Here is a 12176-nt window from a genome sequence, read left to right on the forward strand (position 1 = left end):
TTCTGCCAGAGCAGATGAGGAGAATGGAGCAGTAGGAGAGCAGTGCAGAGTGACTGCAGCATTAACCTAATTACAGTCTGGCCCTGCTAAATAAACACTTATTAAATTTGCATGCTCAAATACACTTTTGGACAGAGCAGGTCACAGTGCATGCACCCTTTTGCTGTCACCCAAAAGTCCACACTTTGTTAAAGAATATTAATTTGTTTTAAAAGGACATGAAGTAAAGACCCTTTAAATAAATGTAAAAAAAATACCATATATAAAATGACATTTGTCCAAGGTGTTTCCCTCTAGCATACCATGACTATGCATAGGAAAAGTGGTTAAAAAATGAATTAAAAAAAAATAACTAATGCATTTTAGAAGATAATAAAAATAATTGTATTTATTTGTTGGTTGGGATGCATGACCGTGGGAAGTGAAATTTTTATACAAGTTATGAAATTGATGTTGTTCAGGCACCACACAACCACTCTCTGACCAAAACCTCAAGCTTTCATTTGCGTGGTTAACTGCACAGTTAACAGTTTGTGCCAAGGGTCTGGTTTAACCTTGTTAACCTCTGCTGGTAGATGCTGTAACTAAACCTACTGTTTCTGAAAAGTGATCAAAATGATCCATGTTCTGACTTTAGGCACTAACTCACAAGACGTTAACTGAGGTACTAGAGTTTTGTGGATTCCTTGTGGATTATTGTGATGTTTTATCAACAGTTTGTGTGACGGCACCCATTTATTGCTGAATATATTATTGGTGAGCAAGTGATGCAATGCTAAATTTCTCCAAATCAGTGTCGATGATGAAACAAACTATTCCACATCTTGGATGGACCGAGGGTGAGTTAAATGTGCATCAAATTTTCACTATTTCGAGATTTCCACTGAAGAGCCACTCGTGTCACCTGCCACTAGGGGTCTCCCTCTCCCCGCTCGCGAGGGCGCACATTTCAAAGATCAGAAACAAAATACTGTAACAATATCAACTGTTTCTCTCAGAATTAACCATCAAAATCCAACACACACAAACACAAAAGTAAAGCAAGGACTATGTTTACATACTAAAAAATATGCAAGCAATATTAACAAAATATGAGTCCTTACAAATAACATTTAAAATTCCAGCTACATTATGCTGGACCTTTAAGAAATATAATTGCCATGTTTAAAAAAAAAAAAAAAAAAAACTGTTCAACTGTACACAATTATTATTCTGTTTATGTTCAGGTCCAATGAGATTTGAGCAGATTAGGTTCATATAGAGGCTGGGATTAACCTCCACCCGTACGATAATCCGTGTCAGCATATTTCTTTGACACGTAGCTACACAATAGAGATGTTCCTTAATTCGTTTCGAGATTTTCTGTTTGATTTACAGTTTTCTTCTTGAACTTGGGCACCTTGCAGCTCCCTGTCCGGTCTGCCACGACACTGACAGATTCCTGGGCTGGACCGCCTTGGATAAGCATCCTATGGTATTTTGTTCAAGATGGCGGTGGCGAGCATGGAAAAGGACGCGATAGTAAGTCACAAATGCCTTTGAAGTCTTACAATGCTTCAGATTTACATAATATAGCCATTATTGTTAACAGAACATTAATTTAATAAGAAGCGCAGTGGAAATCAGAACGCATCACATACATGCGTTGAGATAACTCGTTCATCTCTCACACTTAGAGTTGAAAAAATCATAATGATTTTGAAATGCAGACGCAGTAGACCGCAGTGGACAAAGAATACTTAAAGCGTTATTATAGCTCTTATGTATATAGTGCACATTATGTTTTTTCAAGTGCAGATGTAGAAGGCGTGTCGTTTTATTGTTAAAATCGTGTGCATTTGAATTACAGTGCTCGTGTTTTATTGTATTCCTCATATTTAACTGCTTTTTATATTTGTTAATCTTCTCTTTCTCATCTGAAGAACACCAAAGATGATCTTCACCTTAATAATTCGTTTGGAGATTCTGGGCTTATCTCCCCTGATAAAGAAGACATCTCTCGTATTCTGGTAGAGATGATGTTTAAAAAGCATTGTTATCTTATGTTATAGTTTCTGCTGCTGCATTGATGATTTTTGTTTGTTTGTTTGTTTGTTTTTCCCCATCTGACAACCAGACAGTTCCTTTCAGTGGACGGATCAGAGGTGGGATGAGGCCTGGGAAGAAAATCATTATAATGGGCATCATTGATCCAGAGCCAGACAGGTATGTTTTCATATCAAAATTGCATACATTTAAGAATGTACACATTCTAACAGTTGCAAATGGTTACATCAGACAGAAGCTCTGTCTCAAAACCTTGCAGGCTCCCCTTAAACTACATTTTTGGATGTCATGGGTCTATATTCTGTCTGGATAGGCAGCACTATGTTTTGAGAAACAGAGCCTCTTGTTTCAGATTGCATTGGGTTGTAGATCTGCTTGAGAGACACACTGCGTGGGTGTGTGCCCTGCTTTGTGATGATGGGTGTTTAAATGAGCTGCTAAGGAAACATATCAAAACACTGAGAGAACTGGGTGTGTCTTGGAAACGTATTATTTTAGGATGTTGATTTTAATAATCAGTGGTAAATCTTTTGATTCATTGGTAGTTCACGTTCACCTTATGTTGTTCTAGCCTGTATGAGTTTCTTCTATTTTATGGTGATATATATATATGGGTATAGATCACACACACCCTTTTAGGGGTACATTTACCAACATTCTCAGTCACCGTTCACATTATTGCAGTTGCACCGCTTATTTAGGTAGGGAAGTGGACCACCAAACGGCAAGTACCGTATGAGAGCCTAAGAATGGGCAAAGCTGAAAAGGCTCAACAGCAGTTTGTGATTATTACACGGTTTCAACAATGTGGGGTTGGTAAGACTTATTTTTTAAAATTATTATTATTATTTAAAGTTCTTTTATGCTCACCAAGTCTGCATATATTTGATACAAATACACTAAAAACAGTAATGTTGTTTAAATTAATATATTTCAAAGTGTAACGTATTCCTGTATTGTAAAATATGAATTGTTGACATCCATTCCTCCAGTCTTCAGTGTCACATGATCTTTCAGAAATCATTCTGTAATGCTGATTTGATGCTGAAGAAATATTTATTAAGTTGAAAACATAACCAATGTCTGCTTAATTAATTGTTGGCCTGCTTCATTTTTTTTTTTTTGTAGTAACCTTATTACAATTTTCTTTCACGATCCTTTGAATAGAACGTTCAAAATGACTGGATTTTGACAAATCTTTTGTCAAAAATGTTTTATCTATTTTAATGTACTGTATTTCTTTCTTGCTGAAGAATATTAGTTTAATTTATAAAAATGTCAAACTTTAAAACCGTGTTGTTTAGTGGTTATTTCAAACTAGTTTCAATTGGTTTTTGTTGCAATTTACATTCATGCATTTGGGAGACATATTGGCATTTTTCCCGGTATTGTTCCCTGGGAATAATTTATTTGCTGGTATAGTAATGGTTCCTGGCCTGAGGGGATGGAGCCATTTCTTAAATTGTCTTTAAATTGTATTTATGCCGCAAATTTTTAATAAGCGTGCACCAATAGAAATCCTGATATATCAATGGTTAAGGGATACTAATGTGTAATTTCAGCTCAGGAATTCAGCCTTTCTAAACAGACTGCTGATCCATTAAGAATCCACTGTGGTGCTCATTCAATGTGATGGTGATGGATTCCAGTGCAGGCCTAAATTACTATGGAATTCATGGAAAGTTGATGTATGCTAGTTTTCTGTAATGTTTGGTAAACAGTTTGTAATGCTTCATCATGCCACGGTTGTCATATGGTTATGATGACATAACATAGAAAACATATTTGGACCAATGAATGAATCTTTAAAAAAAATAAGACCAACTTTAGGTAGTGCATTGCACCAGAAATGGGCTGTTTGCATGCTTAATGTTTGTTTTCTGCACAGCTTTGTCATCAGTTTGACATGTGGCCACAGTGATGAGAAATACGATGAAGAGCTCAGTGATGTGGCCCTTAAACTCAGTGCACGATTCAACGAAAGACAGTTCCTGAGGAATGCACGGCTTTCTGGGAAGTGGAGTGAGGAAGAGGCACCCATAGCTTACTTCCCCTTCATCCCGGACCAGCCTTTTAGGGTAATGAGCTGAAACACTGACATCTACATGCTCTCTAATCTGAGATCTCTAATCTGCATGAAGCATGAGTCCAAGGTTGTGTGCAAAACCAGTGGCAGCTGCCTCATTGCTTAGTCAGTCAGACTTAACGGACACCACTGTTTTACGCAGGTATGTCTTCAGACAGAAGGAAGTACCGACATAATGTGAAGCCTAAAGCAGTGGTGTTTAGTGGAATTCTGTAACAGTGGCAAATCTCCTTATTTTTCCCCCTGTGTTTTAATGTTAAAGGCTTCTGAAACACCACTTATATTACACTATCAACCAAAACTATGAGATGTTTTTGTATGTTTATAATTATTATATACTTTAATTAAAATCATCACAAAAGTTTTAAAAAAATAAGCTTTTATGTTTTTTTTTTTTATATATATTTTTTATTTATTAAAGGGGGGGTGAAATGCTCATTTTCACTCAATATCCTGTTAATCTTGAGTACCTATAGAGTAGTACTGCATCCTTCATATCTCCAAAAAGTCTTTAGTGTTGTTATATTTATAAGAGAAAAATAGTCTGTGCCGATTTTTTTCGGAAAAACATGAGCCACTGGAGGCGTGACGTGTGAGCGGAGCTAAAGAATCACGTGCGTCAATAGGCTTTTTCGTTGAGAGCATGTGGAAGCTGTGACATTACCGTGAGGGAAAAAAAACATCATGCAAAACAAACCATGGCTAACAGTCAGATTCAGCCGTTTATTTATGATCCAGAATCAAATCCCGAGGCTGAAACTGAACGAGAGCAGCAGCAGCAACGACTCGCTCCAAGCGGGGCTCGAACCCGGGTCTCCAGCATGGGAGGAGGACGCACTAACAAGGAGGCAGAGACATTTTAAGCAGTTTTACTCACCGCCTGCGGTTCCAACACACGATCGTGACCCTTTTTCGTTGGGATTGCATCATCCTTAAGAAATAAACGATACGCAAATCCGTCGTCAAACTGGGCCTTGTTTGTAGAACAAGCATCTTCGAAATGCAGGGAAGGAACCAACACAAACACTTGCACAACTCCGTCGATGCCAATTTTAGAAAAAAAAGTTAATTAGTTGAAGGACCCCATTCATGATTGTAACTGAAGCCCATGATGTGCACATGGTGAATTTTTTTCCCTCAGAACTGTTCAAATATTACATTTATTAGGAGCCACTACAAAATTGTCATTGACAGAAAATGTCCTCCGGTGTGAGGCCTGTACAGTTACACCATAGGACAAAGATGTCACACCACAAGACAAGGTCTCTTTAAAAAGTATTTTAAATGATTAAAGATTTGTTTTACTCCTCTTTCTTTTTTGATCATATTTGATGTTCTTAAATGAAATAATTACATTGATTAAAGTATTCTCTGATGTTTTTGCAGAAAACTTGTACTATTATAAAGTGTCATGAAAAGAAGTATAAAATTTGATATTTAGTTTTTTAAACTGAAAGACTTAAAGGAGAGAAATTAGTGGAAGAGAGAGGACATGGAAATATTGATAGAAAATTAACAGATCCACCAGAAGGGAGGAGATCCCAAGAGAACGATACAGAAAGTAAATGGAATCAAAATGATAGCTTAAATAGAGTAGCCATATAGTTTTAAATTCATTCACATCTTAATGAATATAGTTTGAATATCAATCATGTTTAGCTGTGCCGCACATGCAGCGGTGGGCTTGAAGAGTTTCAGTAACATACTGATTGACTTTTATTGATAAATTAGTTTTTGTTTTGTTTAAAAAAACATGTTGATGTTATTTGTATTTAAATTAAACTTTCTTTTTCCTTTGACATGTTCAAAATTAAATAGAAATAATTTCATGACTACCATTTCTGTCCTTTAGTGTGATGTAATGTCCTATGGTGTGACGCATAAAAGATCACAGATTTGCTTTTCTCAAAATATCTATAAAAAAAAATATTGCTTTATATAATGGGACACATTGTACCGTTGAAAAGTTTTTGATATTTGAGATATATACAATCATCTATTTTATTTTATTTTTTCAGAAAGTATGACTGCTTTTGAATGTCAGTTTATTCCTTTATAATAGCCAATTACAGAATTATTCTGTATGGCAGAGAGTTGTATGATCAAAGTGGGTAAAGATGCTCCAAGATAATGAGTGCTTATTGTTTGTAATCTGGGCTGGTGAACCAAAAAATGGGTCACCGTTTCTAAATGCTGAGCTGAGATAAGCAGTCATACAAAAAAGACAAGCACTTCCTTTCAACACACTGTCCACAATGCAGCCCAGTGACTGACAAAGGATTCTTTTGATTTGATCTCATTTTGCTCTTTCTCTCCTCTCCTTTCCCCTTTTATACAGATTGAGATCCATTGTGAGCACCAGCGTTTTAGGATCTTTGTGGATGGACACCAGCTGTTTGACTTTTATCACAAAGTAAAGTCTTTATCTGCCATTAATATGATCTGGATAGTTGGGAGTCTTCATATCACCAAGCTGGGCTAACCAAGCACACCTGAGCACGCGCCAGAAAGGACTTCTCACAGGTGACCATCTGCACCTGTGCGCTTGCCACAGCTCTCACAAAGACATCAACAACATCTGCATTTTCACTTCTCTTTTGCCCTCTAACCTAACATCGTGATGATTTCTGAGTATTGTATCATAACCTGTTGGTGAATGGTTGCAATATCAGATGTGTGTTTTCCAGTATCTTTGCTTCATACTGTAGCATATTTGTTCAGCTTCAAAAGAAATTCAGGGATTGCACACTTTGATATGCACTCTGTGGCAGTAACATACGCCTCTGGGGTTTAGCTGCTCGCCATAGACACTGCCAATGTACTTGTGCTTGTAGTCTAGCAGTGTAGTTTCAAAATGATCCAAAACTCAGGAAATCAGATAGATCAGTAAATTATATTTCATTTCATTCTGATGACAAATTTACTTTAAATTATTATAAGATACTCTAAAATGTGTTGGCTGCTAAAATATAGGAGCTCAGATTCAGCATTTGTCATTCCACGTTTGTTTGATTTGCATTATTTAATCTTAATAATTTAAAATATTTTGGAAGGAAGATGTTATTTTAAAATGGCATACCTTTCCTTTCCTGTGTCTGTTCATTGCAACTTCATTTTTGGGAGATAGATATGTTACACTGAAATATTAGAGAATGTAGGTTTGCCCCTTAATAGTCGACAAACTGTTAGTTGACAAGAAGAGGCGTGGTCGATCAAAAACGTATTAGTCACAGAAAAAAAAAAAACAATCCAAAGGAAGTTGAAAAGTCACGTAGTCCGTGATGTACAGATTATTAACAGCTGGTCTTAGTGGTATTTGCGGTACATCAGTCAAGATATCCAAACCTTTTTTTGTTCATCAAATTCAAATGTGGCTTATCATCTGAAACATGTAAGGAGCAGCAACATGGCTGCTTTCTCTAACATTTACCTAGAAAAATGTATCCTATTCAAGTGTTTATGTGGAGTGTGGAAGCAGCATGCTCACTAGATGACCGTTAACTTGGAGGCACCCGTGTGATCATTTGCATTTAACTTAAAATACTATAATTTTCTAACGGAGTAATACATCTTTTTGTGTGCACTCACAATGACAAAGACAATTGTGCTTTTGTAAAATAATGAAAGCAAACATTACGTTTTCTGCTATCTAGGGCTCTGTGAACTTGAGGATGTCAAAAACAGTTAGCCAAAACTCCACAATATATCTAGTGAAATGTTAAATGGTCCAAATCAAATGGGAAACAAATAATTTCAGATTGTGGAATCACTGCAGCCGAAAATACAGAAAACACTTGTTTATCAATGAATTATTATAATGTTAAGGCAATTGTCTGGGGTTTTTTTTAATACAATTTTTCTTGACGCATTCATAATTTTTCTGCCGGTGTCCTGTGGCAAGTTTTATATGTTTTATTTTATACGCTTCAGTGCTAATAGTCTATAGGCAATTAAAGGCTCATATTAATTATGAATTATATGGTTCTATTAAATAAACGTGCAGTTGATTAGTCGACTAATTGCTAAAAATTAATGACTGCTAGTCGACTAGAAAAATCTTTAGTCGAGGGCAGCCATAGTAGAATGTCACATGAGGATTATTTAATTCAAGGTAGAAGACTTTATTTTTAGAAATTTGATCATCCAGTTATTCTCTTACACACCTGCACAATATTTAATTACAAGAGTATAATGTTAAATTCTTGGCAACTAAACCAACAAATTATTGCTTTTGGACACTTCCAGTGTTTTCTGTGAGGAATGACTTCAGTGATGCAGTTTTGCAAAAAAATAACTCCGCTTATGTTTACGCTTTATTATAGACTTCGTAAAAAAAAAAAAAAAAATAAAAAAAAAATTAAGGAGCAGATATAACAGGGCTGAATTTTTTCTTGAATGTGAGGTCATCCACTGATAGGCTTCGTAAAAGCTTAGCTGTGGGTGTAAATGAGTGTGTGTCTTCAGTCTTAAAAAAAATAAATAAATTATTCTCTCCTTCTTCCTCGTACTTCTAATGTCACTCCTCTAAATATATAAACATAATATGAATGGTCAGCGTATTTCCTGTATTCAGCAGTGCTTTTTGCTCTGAACCTTTGCCCTGTAAACCCAAAATGCTGTCCACTCGGTTGTTTTTCTGCTCAACTTCCACTTGTAGGATTGGATTAGTATGATAACAGTGATTATTATTGCTACTTATTATATTACAATATTCGAAAAACACCTCTTGATTTGCATTCATTTGCATGACATGTATATTATATTACATGTATATTACCATTCAAAAGTTTGGGGTCTATAAGATTTTTTAGTTTTTTTTAGTTTTTGAAAGGAGTCTCTTATGCTCAAAAGACTGCATTTATTTCATGGTAACTGCAGTAAAAGCAATAATGTTGTTTGTGTGAAATATTATTTACATTTAAATTTACTTTGCATTTGCGAGCTGAATTTTCACTCTGGCCTTCAGTGTCATGTGATCCTTCAGAAATCATTCTGGTTTGCTGATTTGATGGCTCAAGGAACATTTCTTACCAATGCTGAGAACATCTGTGCTTAATATTTTTGTGGAAACTGTGATATTAATTGGTATTAATTTCTTTAAAAAAAAATTACTGACCCAAAACTTTTGAACGGTGGTGAATGTAGTACTACGGTCACATAAATTCTCGTTGATGAATGTGCCATGTGTTTGTAGTGAAAGGGTCAGCCAATTTGCTTTCTCAGTAGTCAGTATTACTGTATATTCAGTATTATGGCAATTGGCTAAATATGGCTAATATTTCTAATATTATACTTCGTCTGTGTCCTGGAACTCATGGAAATAGAGGCAGTGATGAATGAAATTGAAGGGCTGCTGTTTTTGTCTGCTTTACTGGGACGATCTACTTGACTGAATTCCATGTGATGGAATGATGCTATTATACACCAGAGTACTTAACACCAGCCAAAAACATTTGCCACATCAGCGTCTGGCCAACATTTGAAGTCAGAGGATTTACTGAGTTCAATAGAGAGCTTGTATTAAAGATCCTCACTCTGTTGAGAAGGTACTACTGATGGAAAACGTCCAGCTAAATAAAGTATTGTACATTTAATTTGAAATAGGTCATTTTAATGCTGATATTACCTCTGCATTTTTTTGTCTCTCAAACTCGTGCAGACATTGTTTAAATGATATTTGTATGGCAGCACAAGCAATATGGTCCCATCTGACATGTGGAAAAATGCACTTTGATATGACATACTTAGCAACTGAAACATGGTCATCTGGTCCAATGTGATACACTTAATAGTATTGCTATTTAACTGCTTAATTGGTGAGTTGTGAGCTTCATTCTGTCTGGTGTGGTTTTAAAGTTTAAATGTTGACCATTTTGAACATCATTTAGTCTCTAAACATTTAGTGTGTGAATTTACACCTAGATAACTGAAACTGAAAAATGGGGAGGGAGAATCTGTATTTAATAAAAATAACATGTCAATAGTGTTGACTGTGCTTAAAGAAAACCTTAGTATAATAATAGATTTTGTTAAAGTATTTGACAGACGCTGTTATCCAAAGTGACTTTACAGTTTCGCTGAAATTTGGTTAAAACTCTTCTCCCTATGATCTTACTAAATATTTCCTGAGTACTGATACCAGTTCTGAATGCTTCCATCTTTATTCCTGTTTCTTGTCTTGTATCTCAAAATTACCAATCTTTCAAACTAGTTCACATTCATGAGGGCTGAAAATGAATGTCCTGGTTGTAAACTATTGTTATGAAGCCTTCAAACTTTGGATGTACATATACTAATAAGCCTCTGTTTGATTGTTTTGATTATCTGTTTGATAATTTTTATATATATATATATATATATATATATATATATAATATATATATATATATATATATTAATATATATATATATATATATATATGTATCCTTTTGCTACTGCAATAATGTCTTAACACTAAAGAGAGTGTTAGTATGGTGTATGTGATATTTATTCTGAGTTTTACAATGGGTTAACAGTTCATCAACATTTTAGTTGATTTCTTTAGAATCTAGGTAGCATGGTACATGTTTGTTTTTTCCTTTTTGGATGTTCAGAGCTTTGATTTAAGAAATTAATATGTCAGTTCTTTTATATAAAGAAATCATTTTCAGACTTGTTTATGTATTTCTAAAGTGGCTGATTATTTAGAGGTAGTTTGTATTGTTGGATGTAGCTGCACAATCTTTTTCATGGATTAAAACCTGCAGAGGTATTTATTTATTGTAACTTGGTATTTATCAGAAATGTGCCTATTTAAATGTGGCGTTGGTGTTTGGGATCTAAAATGTTATTCTTACTAATAATTTATACAAACAGAGATACAAATTTGACTTGCCCTTTATAGATTGATTGATTTTGTAATGCATACTTAATGTGTGGTTGAAGCAAGTGCTGCTATTGACTCTAAATCAATAAAAACAATTTACTAAGGTATGAAAAGTTAGTCATCCAGAATCCCCTGTAAAATACTTCAGTATATATAGTACAACTAAAGAGTAGCATTTGGGTGAAAAAAGTGAATATGTGAATGAAAATGTGCATTACAAATATCTAAAAGTACACTTGTGGTAATTATGTTGTGACTTCTGTCAACAGGATAAACATAAGCTAATGTCAACGCATTGTGTTTTTTTATTTTAAAGGCAAGATTTGGTTATTTTGTGAATTCTGTAACCTCCATGAATATCGGTGCTTTTCTAATAGATTTGCAAACCAATAAATGAACAGACTTTGAAGTCATTTAATGTGTCCTGTGTAAGCACTTAACATAAACTATTCCAGAAAGCTGGATATCTGAAACAGCCCGGGTATATTTAAGGGGCAAGCAAGGGGATAATCTCAGTAAAAAAAAAAAAAAATCTAAGTCAAATATTATTCTAATATGTTATTATTTTTATTTTATTGTGATATAATAGTTATTTAATAGTTATTTTAAAACTGCTTGGCGATTTACCAAGTTCAAGCAAACGCGCAAGCGTAAACGTCAAACTCTGTTAATTGCAAGAATATAGTGCCCTCTAACTGGTTGGTTTCTTTTATTGGAGAAATAAATTATTTCATTTCATATCATTGTAATAATATACTTTTGAAATCATAACATAACTTTAACATCCGATTAGCCTTTTTGTATGATATACGTTTTCTACTGTGATACAAAAACAAAAAAGGCAGTACATTTGGCACAATGTACAAATTCTTTCACAAAAGTGAATCTAAAGAGGGAGCTATACGCCACCAAAAAACCAAAACGAATACCGTTGCTATTTCATTACTATGTAGCCTAAATACTTGTTGATAAAACGAGGTCTAATCAAAAGTATTAAAGGAAAGGCTAAATAAAGTTCATTTAACTCCTTTAAACAACCCTGAAAGAGGCTAATAGTGGAAAACTCTAACTGGAAGTTTTTTTTAAGTATTCTGGCAATCTCGTCTACGTAGCCTTTTATACCATCAGCAGCAATAACAGGCTCCTGTACTGCACGTCTTAGGTGTCGCTCTTCATTT

The 12176-nt window shown here is 34.7% G+C and overlaps 1 protein-coding gene across 1 annotated transcript; it reads left to right on the top strand.

The window, feature by feature from the left end:
* Positions 1-1219: 1219 nt before the first annotated feature.
* On the top strand, positions 1220-8497 carry LOC113112725 (galectin-related protein B). The gene is made up of 5 exons (XM_026278510.1): positions 1220-1521; positions 1923-2009; positions 2117-2205; positions 3935-4124; positions 6471-8497. Exons 1-5 carry the CDS (start codon positions 1489-1491, stop codon positions 6612-6614), a joined length of 543 nt encoding a protein of 180 aa, XP_026134295.1. The 5' UTR covers positions 1220-1488; the 3' UTR covers positions 6615-8497.
* Positions 8498-12176: the final 3679 nt, after the last annotated feature.

The sequence above is a fragment of the Carassius auratus genome, chromosome 13, assembly GCF_003368295.1.
Source record: "Carassius auratus strain Wakin chromosome 13, ASM336829v1, whole genome shotgun sequence".
NCBI classification, from domain to species: domain Eukaryota; kingdom Metazoa; phylum Chordata; class Actinopteri; order Cypriniformes; family Cyprinidae; genus Carassius; species Carassius auratus.

What these genes read in the sequence shown, in the direction of transcription:
- LOC113112725 (XM_026278510.1), top strand. Translation starts at nt 1,489, where the DNA reads ATGGCGGTGGCGAGCATGGAAAAGGACGCGATA. An exon ending in ATTGATCCAGAGCCAGACAG is followed by an intron (nt 2,206 to 3,934) that starts GTATGTTTTCAT and finishes TTTTCTGCACAG; the next exon opens with CTTTGTCATCAGTTTGACAT. An exon ending in TCCCGGACCAGCCTTTTAGG is followed by an intron (nt 4,125 to 6,470) that starts GTAATGAGCTGA and finishes CCTTTTATACAG; the next exon opens with ATTGAGATCCATTGTGAGCA.